The sequence below is a fragment of the Oncorhynchus mykiss genome, chromosome 17, assembly GCF_057628025.1.
Source record: "Oncorhynchus mykiss isolate SJ-2025 chromosome 17, ASM5762802v1, whole genome shotgun sequence".
Classification (NCBI taxonomy): domain Eukaryota; kingdom Metazoa; phylum Chordata; class Actinopteri; order Salmoniformes; family Salmonidae; genus Oncorhynchus; species Oncorhynchus mykiss.
The window spans coordinates 31,184,159-31,207,016 of record NC_143038.1 but is presented as its reverse complement, the minus strand read 5'-3'; the positions used below and the strand labels follow the sequence as shown (position 1 = coordinate 31,207,016).

Genomic DNA, 22,858 nt, shown 5'->3' with positions numbered 1-22,858 from the left:
AGCAGGGAGGGTAGGATGATACGAGGTGTTATGCTGAAAAAGAGATCAAATCTTATTGGTCGCATACACATATTTAGCAGATGTTATTGCGGGTGTAGCAAAATGCTTGTGTTCCTAGCTCCAGCAGTAATATCTAACAATACACACACATCTAAAAAGTTAAAGAATAGAATTTAGAAATATAAGGATGAGCAATGTCTGAGTCCGGTGTGTGTGTGTGTGTGTGTGTTTTTCACAATTCCTGACATTTAATCCTAGTTAAAATTCCCTGTCTTAGGTCAGTTAGGATCACCACTTTATTTTAAGAACGTGAAATGTCAGAAAAATAGCAGAGAATGATTTATTTCAGCTTTAATTTCTTTCATCACATTCCCAGTGGGTCAGAATGCACTCAATTAGTATTTGGTAGCATTGCCTTTAAATTGTTTAACTTGGGTCAATTGCTTTGGGTAGCCTTCCACAAGCTTCCCACAATAAGTTGGGTATATTTTGGCCCATTCCTCCGGACAGCTGTTGTAACTGAGTCAGGTTTGTTGGCCTCCTTGCACTCACACACTTTTTCAGTTCTGCCCACAAATGTTCTATGGGATTGAGGTCAGGGCTTTGTGATGGCCACTCCAATACCTTGACTTTGTTGTCACTCTGCCATTTTGCCACAACTTTGGAAGTATGCTTGGGGTCATTGTCCATTTGGAAGACCCATTTGCGACCAAGCTTTAACTTGATGTCTTGAGATGTTGCTTCAATATATCCACAGAATTTTTGTTCCTCGTGGTGCCATCTATTTTGTGAAGTGCACCAGTCCCTTCTGCAGCATAGCACCCCCACAACATGATGCTGCCACCCCCGTGCTTCACGGTTGGGATGGTGTTCTTCGGCTTGCAAGCCTCCCTATTTTTCCTCCTAACAACATTATGGCCAACCAGTTATTTTTTTGTTTCATCAGACCAGAGGACGTTTCTCCAAAAAGTACAATATTTGTCCCCATGTGCAGTTGCAAACCATAGTCTGGCTTTTTTATGGCGGTTTTGGAACAGTAGCTTCTTCCTTGCTGAGAGGCCTTTCAGGTTATGTTGATTATATGACTCGTTTTACTGTGGATATAGATACTTTTGTACCTGTTTTCTCCAGCATCTCACAAGGTCCTTTGCTGTTGATCTGGGATTGATTTGCACTTTTCGCACCAAAGTACGTTCATCTCTAGGAGACAGAATGCGTCTCCTTCCTGAGTGATATGACGGCTGCGTCGTCCCATGGTGTTTATACTTGCGTACTATTGTTTGTGCAGATGAACGTGGTACCTTCAGGCATTTGTAAATTGCTGCCAAGGATGAAGTAGACTTGTGCAGGTCTACAATCTTTGTTCTGAGGTCTTGGCTGAATTCTTTGGATTTTCCCATGATGTCAAGCAAAGAGGCCCGAGTTTGAAGGTAGGCCTTGATATACATCCACAGGTACACCTCCAACTGACTCAAATGATGTGAATTGGCCTATCAGAAGCTTCTAAAGCCATGACATAATTTTCTGGAATTTTCCAAGCTGTTTAAAGGCACTGTCAACTTAGTGTATGTAAACTTCTGACCCACTGTTATTGTACAGTGAATTGTAAGTGACATATTCTGTCTGTAAACAATTGTTGGAAAATGTACTTGTGTCATGCACAAAGTAGATGTCCTAACCGACTTGCCAAAACTATGGTTTGTTAGTGTTTGAATAACAAGTTTTAGTGACGCCAACCTAAGTATATGTACATTTCAGACTTCAACTGTATATGTGTGTATGAATGTGTATTTATATATATTTATATGTGTGCCTTGTTAAAAGTTAATTTGTGTATTTCCTTATTGCGTTTTAGCCAATCAGTTGTGTTGTGACAAGGTAGGGGTGGTATACAGAAGATAGCCCTATTTGGTACAAGACCAAGTCCATATTATGCCAAGAACAGCTCAAATAAGCAAAGAGAAACAACAGTCCATCATTACTTTAAGACAGGTCAGTCAATCCGGAGTGCATTAGCAAAAACCATCAAGTGCTATGATGAAACTGGCTCTCATGAGGACCGCCACAGGAAAGGAAGACCAAGGGGTTACCTCTGCTGCGGAGAATAACACATATTTAGTAGATGTTACTGTTACAGACCTATATCCATCCTGCCCTGCCTTTCTAAAGTCTTCAAAAGCCAAGTGAACAAACAGATCACTGATCATGTTGAATCCCGCTATGCAATCCGGTTTCCGAGCTGGTCATGGGTGCACCTCAGCCACACTCAAGGTCTTAATTAAACGATATCCTAACCGCCATCGATAAAAGACAGTACTGTGCAGCCGTCTTCATCGACCTGGCCAAGGCTTTCGACTCTGTCAATCACCATATTCTTATCGGCAGACTCAACAGCCTTGGTTTCTCTTATGACTGCCCCGTCTGGTTCACTACTTACTTCTCAGATAGAGTTCAGTGTGCCAAATCGGAGGGCCTGTTGTCCGGACCTCTGGCAGTCTCTATGGGGTTGCCACAGGGTTCAATTCTCGGGCTGACTCTTCTCTGTATATGTCAATGAAGTCGCTCTTGTTGCGGGTGATTCTTTGATCCACCTCTATGCAGACGACACCATTCTGTATACATCTGGCCCGTCTTTGGACAGTGTTAACAAACCTCCAAAATGAGCTTCAATTCCATACAACACTCCTTCCGTGGCCTCCAACTGCTCTTAATTCTAGTAAAACTACATGCATGCTCTTCAACCGATCGCTGCCCGCACCTGCCCGCCCGTCTAGCATCACTACTCTGGACGGTTCTGACTACAAATACCTAGGTGTCTGGTTAGACTGTAAGCTCTCCTTTCAGACTTATATTAATCATCTCCAATCCAAAATGAAATCTAGAATTGGCTTCCTATTTCGCAACACAGCCTCCTTCACTCATGCTGCCGAACATACCCTCGTAAAACTGACTATCCTACCGATCCTTGACTTTGGCGATGTCATTTACAAAATAGCCTCCAACACTCTACTCAGCAAATTGGATGCAGTCTATCACAGTGCCATCCCGTTTGTCACCAAAGCCCCATATATTACCCACCACTGCAACCTGTATTCTCTCGTTGGCTGGTCCTCGCTACATATTCGTCTCCAAACCCACTGACTCCAGGTCATCTATAAGTCTTTGCTAGGTAAAGCTCTGCCTTATCTCAGCTCACTGGTCACCATAGCAACACCCACCCGTAGCATGCGCTCCAGCAGGTATATTTCACTTGTCATCTCCAATGCCAACATCTCTTTGGCTGCCTTTCCTTCCAGTTCTCTGCTGCCAATGACTGGAACGAATTGCAGAAATCACTGAAGTTGGAGTCTTATATCTCCCTCATTACCTTTAAGCATCAGTTGTCAGAGCAGCTTACTGATCGGTGCAGCTGTACAGCCCATCTGTAAATAGCCCATCCAATCAACTACCTACCTCATCCCATATCTGTTTTTGTTTTTCTGCTCTTTTGCACACCAGTATTTATACTTGCACATCCTCATCTGTACATCTATCACTCCAGTGTTAATTGCTAAATTGTAATTAATTTGCCACTATGGCCTATTTATTGCCGTACCTCCTTACTTCATTTGCACACAATGTATACAGATTTTTCTATTATGTTATTGACTGTATGTTTGTTTATTCCATGTGTAACTCTGTTGTTTTTGTCGCACTACTTTGCTTTATCTTGGCCAGGTCGCAGTTGTAAATGAGAACTTGTTCTTAACTGGCCTACCTGGTTAAATAAAAGTGAAAAAAAAAAAGAATACCTCAGATTGCAGCCCAAATAAATGCTTATTGTTATTATTGGCACTGTAAATGTATGGATTATCCCATTGCTATTCCCCAAAATTGCCAGGGACTCCAGCCACCCTAGCCATAGACTGTTCACTCTGCTTCTGTCCGGGAAACGGTACAGAAGCATCGGCTCTCAGACCAACAGGTATGAGACAGCTTCTACCCCAAGCCATAAGACTGCCAAATAGCCATAAGATTGTTCAATAGTTCATTAAAAGGTTTCTTGGACTATCTGCACTGACCCTGTCTTGCACTGACAGTATACACACTACACACACACACACACACACACACACACACACACACACACACACACACACACACACACACACACACACACACCAATTGCCACTTCTACTCTGTTCTTTACATTTCTTTATTATATATTTTGAAGCCTAATCACTTTACCCTGCCTTCATGTACATATCTAGCTCAAATACATCGTACCTCTGCACATTGGTCTGGTACTGGTACTCCCTGTATAGAGCTCCATTCTTGTGTATTTTATTCCTCTTGTGTTACTATTTATTATTTGTATTATTTTTTAAACTGCCGATTGACTCGTAAGCAAGTCTGTACCTGTTGTATTCGCTGCATGGGGCAAATACGATTTGATTTACAATGCTATGTTTTTGCAGTAATGTTGATCATAAAATATGGCAACATTGACAATTATAGTTTAGCAAGCAGTCTGCGACTACCAGAATTATATGTAAAAGCTAGAATCCTTAACTAAAACAATAACAAAGCGGTCATCCCGCCTGTGTTTTGGTAAAAAGCTGATGGATGGGCCTGGAGAAATGTAACAACTCTCAAGTTCATAGACATAACTATGCATGCAAGGAAAGACCATATCAAAATGATGTTTTTAACCTTGTTTTGATGCTATATAGTGTTTATTTACATCTACATTGTTTACAAAATGTGAGTAAAACAAGCTTATTTTGGGTTCTGATGGGTTACAACAGTTGTACTAAACAATGGGTATTTTTAATGAATGTATTAGTCCAAAAATTGATGTAGCGAATAAGAATTCTAGTTTATTCTATAAAGTCCAATCCCTTTATTGACTCATCGATGTGAACACTTTTAAGGACTGTTTCTAGACTGTGGTCACTTATTGGTCGCACGCAATACGGCTAGATTCTGGTGGAAACCAGTCTACTAAAGTGCTGACTGAGAAACATTTGAGTGCACACTATTCCAAGTTAAACAACTAGTGAAAAAGGTTTGTGCCTTCAGTATTCATACCCCTTGACTTATTCCACATTTTGTTGCGTTACGGCTTGAATTCAAAATGGATTAAATCAATTTTTTTCTCACCAATCTACACACAATTACGCCATGTTTTTAGAATCTTTTGCAAATTTAATGACAATGAAATACAGAATTATAGCATTTGCATAAGTATTCACACCCTTGAGTCAATACTTTGTAAAAGCTTCTTAGGCAGCAATTACAGCTGTGATTACAGCCCTAAAAATTGCCAAAGACTCCAGCCACCCTAGTCATAGACTGTTCTCTTTACTACCGCATGGCAAGCGGTACCGGAGTCTAGGTCTAGGTCCAAAAGGCTTCTTAACAGCTTCTGCACCCAAGTATTAGACTCCTGAACAGCTAATCAAATGGCTACCCGGACTATTTGTAGTGTCTAGTCAATGCTTGACTGAGGGACCTTACAGGTAATTGTATGGGTGGGGTACAGAGATGAGGTAGTCATTTTTATCATGTTAAACACTATTATTGAGTGAATTCATGCAACTTATTGTGACTTGTTAAGCACATTTTTACTCCTGAATATTTTTAGGCTTGCCATAACAAAATGGTAGAATACTTAATGGACATTTCAAGACATTTCATATTTTCCTTTATATTATTATTTTTTTAAACCACATAATTCCACTTCAACATTGTTGCCTTTTGTGTCTAGGCCAGTGACCAACAAATCAATTGAATACATTTTAAATTCAGGCTATAACACAACAAAATGTGGAAAAGTTCATGGGGTGTGAATACTTTCTGAAGGCACTGTAGATAAAGTTTGTGTGTCGTGCAATACGTCCGATGCAACATAGCTTTGAGGAGAAAATGATTCAAGACTGAACTTGTTTTGCACATGCAAAAATAAGACAGGAAACCCTTTTCATCTTGGTCTGTCAACCACTGCGAGGCTTTGTGAATCATCAGCCACACTCTTTTAATCTAAGATCAAAGCATTGTTCCTTTTTATCATTTTTCTTTTGAATTTAAACTTTAATTCTACACATTAATACTGCCAAAAATGTTCATCTCTGTGCTCTCCAGTAGAGTGGGATAAGCTTGAGTGAGAGGATAGAGGAACCAACTCATTATTTACTGTACTGGACTGGACTTAGTATTGAAGTTGAAGTGATGATATTTGTCTGCACACGCTCCATGCCCACTTCTGCATCATTGCTTGCATGTACTGGGCTTGAGAAAACCGCTGCTGACTTTTTTGTTTCTAATTGGACTTGCAGGGTGTATGTTTGTGTCTCCGGATATATTTATATCCTGATGCCGCCGTCCTTACCCAGCAGATCCGCAAAGGCCAGAAGGCAACGACAGTGAGTCATCAACCACTGTTGAGTAAGGCTGGAGTTCGGTCTTAACCTTAAGCCTTGCATATGTTCTGGGATAGGATTGTTTATCAAATCAAATTTTATTTGTCACATGTGCCGAATTCAACATGTGCAGTAGACCTTACAGTGAAATGCTGACTTACAAGCTCTTTCCCAACGATGCAGAGTTAAATAAGAACATAAAAACACACGAGGTACGAGGTAGTTGAGGTAGGTATGTACATGTAGGTGGGGGTGAAGTGGTAACGTTACTCACTTCAACAAAGAAATATCAAGTTCCATTCTCCTAGAGTAAAGGATGATACATTGGTACTTATTTAAATTATTTCCATTTCTATTAGCACATTGCAGGGCATGATTAACAACCCCAGTTACAGCAGAAAATATTGTAAATATTGAACTGTCAGCCTATTTAAAGCATACATATGTTTGTTTTCATTAATAACCTAATTATCAAACACATACACACACACACACACGCCATTGTCATGCAGTGTGCCATCGCCCTTTTGCTGTTTGCCTCCGTTGCTGGGGAAACACCTTATGGGTGGCGTGTCAGAGTGATGATGTCATGTAGAGTGTGTGCTGGCACATCAAATCAGGTTTAACGTCGCTCTGCGTGCCCTCCGGGGCCGGAAAAGGAAAACAAACTCAAACATCCACGAGTCATTCCCTGGATATGTGTTAATAATAAGTGACCTTCTATGTGGGCCTGGGCAGTTTGAACGGAGGGTGGTTTATTTTTAAAACCATTCTGCTAGGGCTAGGAGGTTATGCCAGTTGACACAAAGAGAAGACAGTTCGGTGTCTGGAAGTCCATGAAGCAGTTATGCATGTTAATGTACTTCACATCTCCTCCATAGGTTTTGATATTGGGAAATGTCGTTACGGCAATGTGGTAAAGAGATGTAATTATTAGAGGCCAGTAATTCTGTCCTCGTGCCTCTACACTCTTATAAAAAAGGGTTATTCGGCCGTCCCGATGGGAGAACCCTTTTTGGTTCCAGGTAAAATTATTTTTGGTTCCAGGTAGAACCATTTTGGGTTCCATGTAGAACCCTCTATGGAAAGGGTTCTACACGGAACCCAAAACAGTTCTACATGGAACCCAAAAGGGTTCTACTTGGAACCAACAAGGGTTCTTCGAAGGGTTCTCCTATGGGGACAGCCCAAAAAACTTTTTATATGAGTGTAGTGTGGATGAATATTGCCCTGAAGTGTATAAAACCAACTTGAGACAGTGGGCCTTTTTTTACACAAGCACACACGTCCCCTTGAATGTCCAAGCGCCAAGGTGCTGAGTTCTGTAACATAACCAGTAGTGGCACACACACACACACTCCTTCCAATATGGCCTTGATAATGGCTAGTGGTCCATGTGCGGAGGCCTGAGTGCAGCGATGTGACCATCAGTGAGACAAGTTCCAGGCCTTTAGGGACCAGGAGTAAAGTAAAGTTTCTCAAGCCGTAGCACCAAATGGACTGGGATCACGAAGCCATTGCTGGTGCATGACCAAAACCCTGCTTTTCTACAAACCACACACACACTCAGACTCCCATTTCAGGGCGTATGGACGCTCACACGCAGAACTGACCACATTCGTCTACAAATACACATGCTCTCACGCGTGTTTGCACACAGACACAGAACACACCTCACTACTCAACAAACATACATGCACTGACACACGTACACACCCCCAAGCATTTATACACAATCTGCTTTTCAACAAACACACGTGCTCACATGTGAATGTCCACTATTTCTCAATGCTATACTGTGTTTAACTGTGTTCGATCTTGCCTAGCCATCTTGTCTCAAGAGGACCACAATGGAAATACAGTTGAAGTCAGAAGTTTACATACATCTTAGCCAAATACATTTAAACTCCATTTTTCACAATTCCTGACATTTAATCTGAGTAAAAATTCCCTGTCTTAGGTCAGTTAGGATCACCACTTTATTTTAAGAATGTGAAATGTCAGAATAATAGTAGAGAGAATGATTTATTTCAGCTTTCATTTCTTTCATCTCATTCCCAGTGGATCAAAAGTTTACCTACATTCAATTAGTATTTGGTAGCATTGCCTTTAAATTGTTTAACTTGGGTCAAACGTTTTGGGTAGCCTTCCACAAGCTTCCCACAATAAATTGGGTGAATCTTGGCCCATTCCTCCTGACAGAGATGGTGTAACTGAGTCAGGTTTGTTGGCCTCCTTGCTCGCACACGCTTTTTCAGTTCTGCCCACAAATTGTCTATAGGTGTGAGGTCAAGGCTTTGTGATGGCCACTCCAATACCTTGACTTTGTTGTCCTTAAGCCATTTTGCCATAACTTTGGAAGTATGCTTGGGGTCATTGTCCATTTGGAAGACCCATTTGCGACCAAGCTTTAACTTCCTGACTGATGTCTTGAGATGTTGCTTCAATATATCCACAGAATTTTCCTACCTCATGATGCCATCTATTTTGTTAAGTGCACCAGTCCCTCCTGCAGCAAAGCACTCCCACAGCATGATGCTGCCACCCCTGTGCTTCACGGTTGGGATGGTGTTCTTCGGCTTGCAAGCCTCCCCCTTTTCCCTCCAAACATAACAATGGTCATTTTGGCCAAACAGTTTTATTTTTGTTTCATCAGACCAGAGGACATTTCTCCAAAAAGTACGATCTTTGTCCCCATGTGCAATCCATAGTCTGGCTTTTTTATGGAGGTTTTGGAGCAGTTGTTTCTTCCTTGCTGAGCGGCCTTTCAGGTTATTTCGATATAGGACTCGTTTTACTGTGGATATAGATACTTTTGTACCTGTTTCACAAGGTCATTTGCTGTTGTTCTGGGATTGATTTGCACTTTTCACACCAAAGTATGTTCATCTCTAGGAGACATTACACATCTCTTTTCTGAGCGATAATGAAGGCTGCGTGGTCCCATGGTGTTTATGTGGTACCTTCAGTAGTTTGGAAATTGCTCCCAAAGATGAAGCAGACTTGTGGAGGTCTACAATCTTTGTTCTGAGGTCTTGGCTGATTTCTTTAGTTTTTCCCATGATTTCAAGCAAAGAGGCACTGAGTTTGAAGGTAGGCCTTGAAAAAAGTCCACAGGTACACCTCCAATTGACTCAAATTATGTCAACTAGCTTATCAGCAGCTTCTAAATCCATGATATCATTTTCTGGAATTTTCTAAGCTGTTTAAAGGCACAGTCAACTTAGTGTATGTATACTTCTGACCCACTGGAATTGTGATACAGTGAATTATAAGTGAAATAATCTGCCTGTAAACAATTGTTGGAAAAATTACTTGTGACATGCACAAAGTAAATGTCCCAACCGACTTGCCAACACTATAATTTGTGTAGTGGTTGAAAAATGAGTTATAATGACCCCAACCTAAGTGTATTTAAACTTCTGACTTCAACTGTCCCAGACTTTGTGTTATCCTTGATGATTTTACTGAAGTGCATGTAATGGCTTTTTCAAGTTGTGTGCTTGTTTTTCTAAATGGTTGAATTAATAAACTAAACTAAACTACTGAACAAAAATATAAACGCAAGTGTTGGATCCATGTTTCAGGGGCTGAAATTAAATATCCCAGAAATGTTTGATATGTACAAAAAGCTAATTTATTTTTTCTTTTTTGTTTTCATTCCTGTTAGTAAGCATTTATCCTTTGCCAAGATAATCCATCCACCTGACAGGTGTTACAAATCAAGAAGCTGATTAATCAGCATGCTCATTACACAGGTGCATCTTGTAAATAAAAGGCCACTCTAAAATGTGCAGTTTTGCCACATAACACAATGCCACATGTGCAATTGGCATGCTGACTTCAGGAATGTCCACTAGAGCTGTTGCTAGGCATAAGCTATGGACAACAAACACAATTGCATTTTATCGATGCCAATTTGAATGTACAGAGATACAGTGACGAGATCCTGAGGCCCATTGTTGTACCATTCATCCTCCGTCATTACCTCATGTTTTTGCATGATAATGCACGGCCCCATGTTGCAAAGATCTGTACACAATTCCTGTAGCTCAAAATGTCCAAGTTCTTTCATGGACTGCATACTCACCAGGCATGTCACCCATTGAGCATGTTTAGGATGCTCTGGATCAACGTGTTTCAGTTCCCAACAATATCCAGCAACTTCGCACAGCCATTGAAGAGGAGTGGGACAACATTCCACAGGCCACAGTCATCAGCCTGATCAATTCTATGCAAGGGGGATATGTTGCGCTGCATTAATCAAATACTGACTGGTTTTCTGATCCACGCCCTTACCTTTTTTTTAAAGGTATCTGTGACCAACAGGTGCACATCTGTATTCCCAGTCATGTGATATCCATAGATTAGGGAGTAATACATTTATTTCAATTGTCCTTGAACCGCCCACTTCGGGCTTTCATTGTTTGCCTTATTTCAGCACTGACGATACTATCTCATCCACAGAACAAGTCCACATTCTCTCGTCTCTCTCTTTCCACCCAGGGACCCCTGGGGCGTTGCTTTAAAGTAACCAGTGACCCTTGAACGACATTGCAGAATCCGACTGCATGGGATAGGTGGTGGTCGTGCTATGAATACTTTCATGCTCAGATGCTTGTCCCCATATTGGGAATGGAAATATCCTGGGCTTTGGCTAAGCTTTTGGGAGAGGGTTTCGATCTCCGGTCGCAAACTCCAGTCTCAACCCCTAGTGTTTATTATCCCCTATACCACAACTATTACCACATAACACAATATTAACACACACAATAACTGGTAGAAATATATTCACCGGAGAAAAAACCTGTCTATACTAGTACTAGATTGACAGTGGAAAATTGTATGAAATAATGCCAATGCTAGGTTTTGTTTATTTAATTAGGACAGACTACAGTAATAAAAATAAAAAAAGTTTTGCAATAGAATTAGAATGAGCGTTCAATTGGACAAGTCCTGCTAGTTCCTCACTGTTCCAGTGTTTTTTTTCCCATTCTCTCTCCCCCAGGGCCTTGTGATTGAGCGCATCGGCAGAAGACCCCTCCTCATCTTCGGCTTCAGCGCCATGGCCTTCTTCTTTGGCCTTCTCACTGTGTTTCTCAATTTCCAGGTCAGTGCAGCCTATCCACTGTGCAACACACTCCTCTGAGTCATGTCTACATGTCAACCGCATCAGTGAACAGGTTGCTGTCTTTTATTAAGACTGGAATTCAATGAAGTCATGAATCCAGAGTGACATTGTTGTCCTTGGGCTGTTAAAATTCCCAAAGAAATGCAAAACACCTGCTACAAGCCTTGATTTCTGACAGTTTCATAAATGCCCTGGAATATAACCTCTTGATATCATGCAATAGGTGTTTTTGGAACCAATATGGAGGTTCTAAAAATGATAACCAAGTAAATATTAAGAGTTTTTTTCCCCCAATATGCCATATCCACCAATAAAAAATAATAATAATCATTTGTTACGTTACAGCCTTATTCTAAAATATATAGAATACATGTTTTTTTTTACATCAATTTACACACAATACCCTGTAATGACAAAGTAACAACAGGTTTTTAGAAATGTTTGCAAATGTATTATATTTAATAAACAGATACCTTATTTACAGAAGTATTCAGACCCTTTACTATGAGACTCGAAATTGAACTTAGGTGCATCCTGTTTCGATTGATCATCCTTGAGATGTTTCTACAACTTGGAGTCCACCTGTGGTAAATTCAAGTGATTGGACGTGATTTGGAAAGGTATGCACCTGTAAGGTCCCACAATTGACAGTGCATGTCCGTGCAAAAACCAAGCCATGTGGTCGAAGGAATTGTCCGTAGAGCTCTGAGACAGGATTGTGTTGAGGTACAGATCTGGGGAAAGGTTCCGAAACATTTCTGCAGCATTGAAGGTCCCCAAGAACACCACAGTGGCCTACATCATTGTTAAATGGAAGAAGTTTGGAACCACCAAGACTCTTCCTTGAGCTGACCGCCCGGCCAAACTGAGCAATCGGGGGAGAAGGGCCTTGGTCAGGGAGGTGACCAAGAACCCGATGGTCACTCTGACAGAGCTCTAGAGTTCCTCTGTGGAGATGGGAGAACTTTCCAGAAGGACAATCATCTCCACCAATCAGGCCTTTATGGTAGAGTGGCCAGACTGAAGCCACTCCTCAGTAAAAGGCAAAAGGCAGCTAAAGACTCTCAGACCATGAGAATTAAGATAATTCTCTGTTCTGATTAAACCAAAATGTAACTCTTTGGCCTGAATGCCAAGCGTCACGTCTGGAGGAAACCTGGCACCATCCCTGTAGTGAAGCATGATGGTGGCAGCGTCATGCTGTAGGGATGTTATTCAGCGGCAGGGACTAGGAAACTAGTCAGGATCGAGGCAAATATGAACAGAGCAAAGTACAGAGAGATCCTTGATGAAAACCTGCTCAGGACCTCAGAATGGGGTGAAGGTTCACCTTCCAACAGGACAATGACCCTAAGCACACAGCCAAGACAATGCAGCAGTCGCTTCGGGACAAGTCTCTGAATGCCCTTGAGTGGCCTGGCCAGAGCCCTTACTTCAACCCGATCTAACATTTTTGGAGAGACCTGAACATAGCTGTGCAGCAACGCTCCCCATCCAGCCTGACAGAGCTTGAGAGGATCTGCAGAGAAGAATGAGAGAAACTCCCCAAATACAGGTGTACCAAGCTTGTAGCGTCATACCCAAAAAGACTTGAGGCTGTAATCGTTGCCAAAGGTGTTTCAACAAAGTACTGAGTAAAGGGTCTGAATACTTATGTCAATAAGATATTTAAGAAAAAAAACAGTGAATACATTTTAAAATAAGGCTTTAATGTAACAGAATGTGGAAAAGTATTGGTCTGAATACTTTATTATTCCTAGGCTGGCGTGGTTACACGTGGTCAGCGTTTTTGAGGCCAGTTGGACGTACTGCCAAATTCTCTAAAACGATGCCTTCTGGTAGAGAAATTAACATTAAATTATCTGGAAACAGCTCTGATGGACAATTCCATCAGTCAGCATGCCAATCACACTCTCCCACAAAACTTGAGACATCTGTGGCATTTTGTTGTGACAAAACTGCACATTTTTTAGTTGCCTTTTATAATCCCCACTTCAAGGTGCACCTGTGTAATGATCATGCTGTTTAATCAGCTTCTTGATATGCCACACCTGTCAGGTGGATTGATTATCTTGGCAAAGGGGAAATGCTCACTAACATGGATTTTAAACAAATTTGTGCTCAAAATGTGAAAGAAAAACGCTTTTTGTGCGTATGAAAAAATTCTGGGATCTTTTATTTCAGCTCATGAACATGAGCTTTACATGTTGCGTTTTATATTTTTGTCCAGTGGAGTTTAAAAAGGGTTAGTTCTGGCCACTTATTCTGAAGACTTGGGTTCCAGCCACCCTTACAAAAAAAGCACATGTCAAATTTGCAGTTTCAGATGTGAAATAGCAGTTTTGACACGTTGAGCTTAAATATCATATGTGAAACCTTGTTTTCATGTATTCAATTTAGAGTTTACATGTTAACACCACATTTTCACTTGTGAGGAGAATAACATGTTTTCACCTCACATGTGATTTGTGGTTTCACTTGAAATTAGCGGTTTCAAATGTTAAACTTTCAGATGTGAGAAACATATATGCAGTTTCACGTGAAAAAAGCTTGGGGGTGTGAAGAACTTACAATTCCACATGTGAAAATCTATTTTGCAGTTTCACTTGTAAGAAAACTCCACATTTACTTCAATGTTTGCAAACAAATGAAATGTAAACAAACACTGTATATCCTAAAAACATGGTTAAAACAATAGTCTATGGATTTGAGTGGTTGCATTTCTCCAGCCCCATGCCTCCGCTTTTTACCAAAACTGTGTTGGGGTGAACACATGGTTCATGTGTTTTTTTTCTCCCCCCAATTTCATGGTATCCAATTGTTAGTAGTTACTGTCTTGTCTCATCGCTACAACTCCCATACAGGCTTGGGAGAGACGAAGGTCGAGAAACATGCGTCCTCCGAAACACAACCCAACCAAGCCGCACTGCTTCTTAACAGTGTGCATCCAACCCGGAAGCCAGCCGCCCCAAGGAAACACCGTACACCTAGCGACGTGGTCAGTGTGCACTGCGCCCGGCCCGCCACAGGAGTCACTAGTGCACGATGAGACAAGGATATCCCTACCAGCCAAACCCTCCCTAACCCGGACGACGCTAGCCAATTGTGCGTGGCCCCATGGACCTCCCGGTCGCGGCCGGCTGCGACAGAGCCTGGGCTCAAACCCAGAGTCTCTGGTGGCACAGCTACCCGGGAGGCCCTACGTGGTTCATGTTTTAATTAAGTTTTACCACTTTAAGCACCTTTTAATAGATCAACAGTGCAATCAATATGGTGCAATCCTCTAGCGAGAGAGTTACTTTTGTGTCAATAATATCAATCAAAACTTCAAGAAACATCCTGCGTTCCACTGCTGGCATTTGAAGCTAAGCAGGGTTAGTCCTGGTTGGTCCCTGGATGGGAGACCAGATGTAACTGGAAGTGGTGAAAAATAAACGCGTAGGAAAATGTTTTAAAACATTTTGAAAAATGTACTTTTGAAACTTCACACGTCTGAAAACCACGTGTCTGACTCGTGAAAAAAAATAGTCAGAACTTTTTTTTGTAAGGGCGTGCCAACAGTGCATAACTACACAGCATCACTTTCACTCACAACCAGTATCTATTCAACTTTTACATTCATCAACCAGCTGTGTTTATTCAACAGTCCGTCATGTCATCCACATTGAGTGTCTGTTTTGTTTGACTCCTGACACTCGAAAGCCTTGGTTGAGACGCAATACTGCAGCTAGTCTCACTAACCCCAACATTGGAATACACCAAAATGAACAAACAGAGCAAAACTTTACTCTGAACATTAGAACTTTGAAATGGATGCACTGTTTATAGATATAAAACTTAAATACTTATTCTAAATGAAGTATACAGACTCTAAATAAAGTATACAGATAATGCTGCTCCCTTACTTTCTCTTTCTCTCTTACAGGACCAATATACATGGATGCCCTATCTCAGTTTCACCTGTATTTTGGCTGTAATTGCCTCCTTCTGCTCCGGTCCAGGTAAAGCTACAGATTTGGGTTCTCTCTCTCTCTCTCTCTCTCTCGCTCTCTCGCTCTCTCTTTCTCTTTCTCTCTCTCTCTCTCTCGTGCTCTCACTCTCTCTCTCAGTACTAATTGCCATAGTTACTACTCTTGGAAAGTCTTCCAGTGTACTTAAACATATTGGATGACTAAGACCGCCAGTGAGATGAGTCACCATGGCAGGTGCTGCAATAGATTAGCACATCAATTAGCAGGCAACCCTTGGCTTTGCTGTTATTTTTAGCGCATGCTATGCATATGGTATCGCGTGCGCTCTATGGAGGTGCACGATTGGAGGTGTGTGCAAAGTTTCAAAGGTAGCCTGTTACCGAGCATTTACATTGGGGCAAAAAAGTATTTAGTCAGCCACCAATTGTGCAAGTTCTCCCACTTAAAAAGATGAGTGAGGCCTGTCATTTTCATCATAGGTACACTTCAACTATGACAGACAAAATGAGGGAAAAAAATCCAGAAAATCACATTGTAGGATTTTTAATTAATTTATTTGCAAATTATGGTGGAAAATAAGTATTTGGTCAATAACAAAAGTGTGCTGGCTGCTGGGTTTTTCATGCTCAACATTTTCCCGTGTGTATCAAGAATGGTCCACCACCCAAAGGACATCCAGCCATTGGCAGAACAGACAGTGGTCGAAAACGGGTCATTGATGAAAGAAGACAAAGGAGGCTGACACGAATTGTGCAGAGCAACAGACGGGCTCCACTTACAGTAGTAAACTGACAGTCCAAGTACAACATTGGTGCCCATAAAATAAATCACAACTCTTCGTACCTTGACACAAACGGGGTAAAAAGAAACTGCTTGCAGTGGGCTAAAGAACAAAAACACTGGACGCTGGAGAATTGGAAAAACATTGCCTGGTCTTAATCCCAGTTCCTGCTGTTTCATGCTTTTGGGAAGACTAGGGTATGGAGAAAACCACATGAGTACATGCATCCATCATGCCACGTGTCAATATTACAGGCTGGTGGTGGCAGTGTGATGGTGTCGGTTGAGTTGTCATGGCCCACATTGGGCCCCTTGATAAAAGTGGAGCAAGGTTAAAATGCCACAGCATATCCGAACATCATTGCCGATCAGGTGCATCCCTTTGTCAGCAGTGTTTCCATCGACAAATATGTTTTTTTCAGCAGTATAATGCCCAATGCCAAGGATTATCCAGGAATGGTTCCATGAACATGACAGTGAATTCAGCTTACTGCAGTGGTCTGCCCAGTCACCAGATTTCAATCCAATTGAGTATCTGTTGGATAAGATGGAACGAGCTATTCGGAGTAGAAATCCACTACGGGCCAACTTGACACAACTGTTGTAGACAACACCTTGTAGAGTCCATGCCCGATGAATTGAGGCTGTTCTGACGTCAAAAGTGGGTGCAACTCAGTGTACAGTGTCACATATGTTGAAATATACAATAATTGGTTGTTTTCCTATACAGTGCCTTGCGAAAGTATTCGGCCCCCTTGAACTTTGCGACCTTTTGCCACATTTCAGGCTTCAAACATAAAGATATAAAACTGTATTTTTTTGTGAAGAATCAACAACAATTGGGACACAATCATGAAGTGGAACGACATTTATTGGATATTTCAAACTTTTTTAACAAATCAAAAACTGAAAAATTGGGCGTGCAAAATTTTTCAGCCCCTTTACTTTCAGTGCAGCAAACTCTCTCCAGAAGTTCAGTGAGGATCTCTGAATGATCCAATGTTGACCTAAATGACTAATGATGATAAATACAATCCACCTGTGTGTAATCAAGTCTCCGTATAAATGCACCTGCACTGTGATAGTCTCAGAGGTCCGTTAAAAGCGCAGAGAGCATCATGAAGAACAAGGAACACACCAGGCAGGTCCGAGATACTGTTGTGAAGAAGTTTAAAGCCGGATTTGGATACAAAAAGATTTCCCAAGCTTTAAACATCCCAAGGAGCACTGTGCAAGCGATAATATTGAAATGGAAGGAGTATCAGACCACTGCAAATCTACCAAGACCTGGCCGTCCCTCTAAACTTTCAGCTCATACAAGGAGAAGACTGATCAGAGATGCAGCCAAGAGGCCCATGATCACTCTGGATGAACTGCAGAGATCTACAGCTGAGGTGGGAGACTCTGTCCATAGGACAACAATCAGTCGTATATTGCACAAATCTGGCCTTTATGGAAGAGTGGCAAGAAGAAAGCAATTTCTTAAAGATATCCATAAAAAGTGTTGTTTAAAGTTTGCCACAAGCCACCTGGGAGACACACCAAACATGTGGAAGAAGGTGCTCTGGTCAGATGAAACCAAAATTGAACTTTTTGGCAACAATGCAAAACGTTATGTTTGGCGTAAAAGCAACACAGCTGAACACACCATCCCCACTGTCAAACATGGTGGTGGCAGCATCATGGTTTGGGCCTGCTTTTCTTCAGCAGGGACAGGGAAGATGGTTAAAATTGATGGGAAGATGGATGGAGCCAAATACAGGACCATTCTGGAAGAAAACCTGATGGAGTCTGCAAAAGACCTGAGACTGGGACGGAGATTTGTCTTCCAACAAGACAATGATCCAAAACATAAAGCAAAATCTACAATGGAATGGTTGAAAAATAAACATATCCAGATGTTAGAATGGCCAAGTCAAAGTCCAGACCTGAATCCAATCGAGAATCTGTGGAAAGAACTGAAAACTGCTGTTCACAAATGCTCTCCATCCAACCTCACTGAGCTCGAGCTGTTTTGTAAGGAGGAATGGGAAAAAATTTCAGTCTCTCGATGTGCAAAACTGATAGAGACATACCCCAAGCGACTTACAGCTGTAATCGCAGCAAAAGGTGGCGCTACAAAGTATTAACTTAAGGGGGCTGAATAATTTTGCACGCCCAATTTTTCAGTTTTTGATTTGTTAAAAAAGTTTGAAATATCCAATAAATGTCGTTCCAATTCATGATTGTGTCCCACTTGTTGTTGATTCTTCACAAAAAAATAGTTTTATTTCTTTCTGTTTGAAGCCTGAAATGTGGCAAAAGGTCGCAAAGTTCAAGGGGGCCGAATACTTTCGCAAGGCACTGTATGTGACATATATTTCTGCCTTATACAGTATATATGTGCATATATGTATAATGTGTGTGACACATGTAGTATTAAAATGTTTATTATATATACAGTACCAGTCAAAGGTTTGAACACACCTACTCATTCAAGGGTTTTTCTTTATTTTTACTATTAAAAATGTGGAGTTATACAGAGCCCTCCTATAACGGAATTCTTCGTCCTCCTCTGACGAGGAGTATGAAATGTCGGACCAATGCGCAGCGTGGTATGTGTTCATGATGATTTATTTTACTGAACACAGAAAATCCAAAATAACAACGTGAAAATAAACAAAATCCAAAAAAGTCCTGTAAGGTGCGTAAAACACTAAACAGAAAACAATCACCCACAAAACACAGGTGGGAAAAGGCTACCTAAGTATGATTCTCAATCAGAGACAACGAACGACACCTGTCTCTGATTGAGAATCATACCAGGCCAAACACATAAACACAACATAAAACAGACTACCCACCCCAACTCACGCCCTGACCATACTAAAACAAAGACATAACAAAGGAACTAAGGTCAGAACGTGACACCTCCGTATCATTACAACATTTGGAAGGCGCGCGGCTTCACCGAACGGAGCTCGATTTGTCCTCCACAAGCCTCAACCACATTGCCGGAACAAGCATAAATCGGCTATTATGCAACTCCCCAGACAACACACCCTTTTCAAAATGAAAACTGCAAACAGGGCTGTTACGTGTTACGTTGACTGTATTGCCACCACACTGGCATAGCCGCAGGAAGTTGGGGTTCTCCAAAAATTGTATTATTTGAAAAATATATAATTTGTGGGTCTTGACTAGTCCTGTATTAGTGGACCGATATAGCTATCCTGTAGAAGGGGATTATGCATTTCTTTGCATCGCAAGATAGTTCTCAATTAAACATGTTGTGAGCTACACATTTTTTTACTAGCTTTCAAATAGGCACATTCTTCTCTTCTCTACCCTGCAATTCTTCCCAGGTCGTTAGTGTAAAAGAGAAAGTAGTGCACTATATTTTCTGTCAATAAACCTGGGAAAATTGTGGTTAATAAACAACTAAGGGCGGCCCTTTAAAAAATGTTTTCTCTTTATTTTTTCCTGGTTACATTTTTTTTCTTCTTTTCACTCTCAACATTACAATTGGTCATAGTGAATTGTTTTTATTGGATGTCATTTGAGTCCATGTCAATGCTTAAATCTGTTCAGAAGACAATTTTTGGGGGTCTGGAAGATAACAAACAAATGTAACAAATTTGTAACAAATTTGGTGTAAATCCCTTTTAATTGTGCATCTAGCGAGTGAGGAATATACTGGTAAAGCAGTGGTTCTGTACTGCTGCTGCTTATTTCATGGTAAAGGTAGCAAATAACAAATAGTAAATACAAATTATATACTTACTTATGATATACTTCTGCCAGGTAAGCCTACTTTGCAGTTAACATTTCATTGAGAAGGTTTTGGGTAAAGTATTTCCGTCAACCCACAAGATTGTTATCACATCTATCAACTGGCAGTGATAGACAAATGCACGCACCATACAGACACAGGGGCAATATTGCTGGAAATGTATTGGCAGATATTGTGTTATGTTTAGCTTTTTAAGCCAATAATGGCTAACCAGGGGTGGGATAATGTAAATGTTGCGTTTAATTAGATAGTAGCTGGGAGCTGTGTCTGATACTTGTGAGTTTTGTTTATGACTGTTTGTTGTGGTAAACATGAAAAATTGCATGTACTTTCTGAATTGATTGGCGAGCTACTCATATGTGGGCTGCGAGCTACTGGTAGCTTGCGATCGACCTGTTGGAGACCCCTGCTCTAACCACTCTGACATAAATGCAAATGCAATCGTCAATCACATCAAAACACTTATCATCAAAACAGTATCATGCTTTTAAAACTCGCGTAACTGCGATTGATTTGAAGAAAGTTTCAACCTGTTATTGAACTCCTAAGTATGGTCGTTGTGGATGTTGTTTCAAAGCCAAACACAATGAAATGGACAGCAATTAATTCAAAACACCCATGGAGAGCCCATGGATAACAGAGTTTAGGTGACTTTTCATCTGTCATGCAACGAGAGGCTGCAGGCTCCTGACAGTGGTTGATGCATGGAGTGCACAAACTGGCGGAAAGCGGCCTCCATGTGCATAGCATACGGACGACAAGTCCTTTTCCCCCTGCCCCTGTTCCTGCCTATTATAATCCAAACAGATTTGACATATTAGTAAATACAAGATTAATGGGTGAAAACATGCAGGGCCAGCTCCAGGCATAAGCGATATAAGCGGTCAACTTACTGTAGAATAGTAGAATATTCTACTACAATTTACACCTTTACAAGGTGTACGTTCGAAATCTGGTTGCATATCAGCAGTTTTTCTTGGTTTGTTAGTCAGTGACAGCTACTCAATTAGCAAAGTCAGCTAACAATTTTTTAAGATTGGTAAGTTTATTCTAGCCAGTTATCTAAACTTAGAATCATGGCTGAATACTGACTGGGCACACAGGGCACGTGCCCAGGGGCCCTGACTTCCAGGGGGCAAAATGTGTAGAATTGCAGGAAATTAGTTTTAAAACTGAATAAAAATTCTCTACATCCCATGGCAAAATGTGTAGAATTGCAAGATATTAGCTTTAAAATTGCAAAAGAAATTCTCTGCCCCATGGCAAAATTTGTAGAAAATCTCACTTAGGGCCCCCAAAAGGCTTACTGAGAGAACAGCATATGCAGCCTGAGGCAAGAAATAGTGTTTAAGCTTTTTTTTGTCACTTTCTGAAATCATCAATAGCCTGTAGTCGCATCATCAAATTGTCACATGCGCCGAATAAAACATTAGACCTTACCGTCTAATGCTTGCTTACTGACAAGCCCTTAACAAACAGTGCTGATCAAGAAGAGTTAAGAACATATTTACCAAATAAACTAAAGTAAAAAGTAACATAACAATAACGAGGCTATATACATGGTGTACCGGTACCGAGTCAGTGTGCGGGGGTTACAGGTTAGAGGTCATTTGTACATGTAGTTACAGTTGAAGTCGGAAGTTTACATACACCCTAGCCAAATACATTTAAACCCTGTTTTTAACCATTTCTGACATTTAATCCTAGTAAAAATTCCCTGTCTTAGGTCAGTTAGGATCACCACTTTATTTTAAGAATGTGAAATGTCAAAATAATAGTAGAAGGAATTATTTATTAAGTTTTTATTTTTTTCATCACATTCCCAGTGGGTCAGAAGTTTACATACACTCAATTAGTATTTGGTAGCATTGCTTTCAAATTGTTTAACTTGGGTCAAATGTTTCGGGTAGCCTTCCACAAGCTTCTCACAAGAAGTTGGGTGAATTTTGGCCCATTCCTCCTGACAGAGCTGGTGTAACTGAGTCAGGTTTGTAGGCCTCTTTGCTCGCACATACTTTTTCAGTTCTGCCCACAAATTTTCTATCGGATTGAGGTCAGAGCTTTGTGATGGCCACTCCAATACCTTGACTTTGTTGTCCTTAGGCCATTTTGCCACAACTTTGGAAGTATGATTGGGGTCAATGTCCATTTGGAAGACATCCAATGATGCCATCTATTTTGTGAAGTGCACTAGTCCCTCCTGCAGCAAAACACCCCCACAACATGATGCTGCCACCCCTGTGCTTCACGGTTGGGATGGTGTTCTTCGTCTTGCAAGCATCCCCCTTTTTCCTACAAACATAATGATGGTCATTATGGCCAAACAGTTCTATTTTTGTTTCTTCATACCATAAGACATTTCTCCAAAAAGTATGATCTTTGTCCCCATGTGCAGTTGCAAACCGTAGTCTGGCTTTTTTATGGCGGTTTTGGAGCAGTGGCTTCTTACTCGCTGAGCGGCCTTTCAGGACTTGTTTTACTGTGGATATACAGTGAGGGAAAAAGTATTTGATCCCCTGCTGATTTTGTACGTTTGCCCACTGACAAAGAAATTATCAGTCCATAATTTTAATGGTAGGTTTATTTGAACAGTGAGAGACAGAATAACAACAAAAAAATCCATAAAAACGTGTCAAAAATGTTATAAATTGATTTGCATTTTAATGAGGGAAATAAGTAATTGACCCCTCTGCAAAATATGACTTAGTACTTGTAGTTGGCCACCAGGTTTGCACACATCTCAGGAGGGATTTTGTCCCACTCTTCTTTGCAGATCTTCTCTAAGTCATTAAGGTTTCGAGGC

General features: G+C 41.0%; 1 protein-coding gene across 2 annotated transcripts in view; it reads left to right on the top strand.

Annotated features, from left to right (window-relative positions):
• slc2a9l2 (solute carrier family 2 member 9, like 2) overlaps positions 1-22,858 on the top strand; it is a 237,020-nt gene that overhangs the window by 117,480 nt on the left and 96,682 nt on the right. For both annotated transcript variants that reach the window (XM_021568636.3, XM_090205198.1), the window contains 2 exons: positions 11,410-11,511; positions 15,458-15,533. In XM_021568636.3, coding sequence (XP_021424311.2) covers positions 11,410-11,511; positions 15,458-15,533 — 178 coding nt within the window. The remainder of the gene's footprint in view (positions 1-11,409; positions 11,512-15,457; positions 15,534-22,858) is intronic.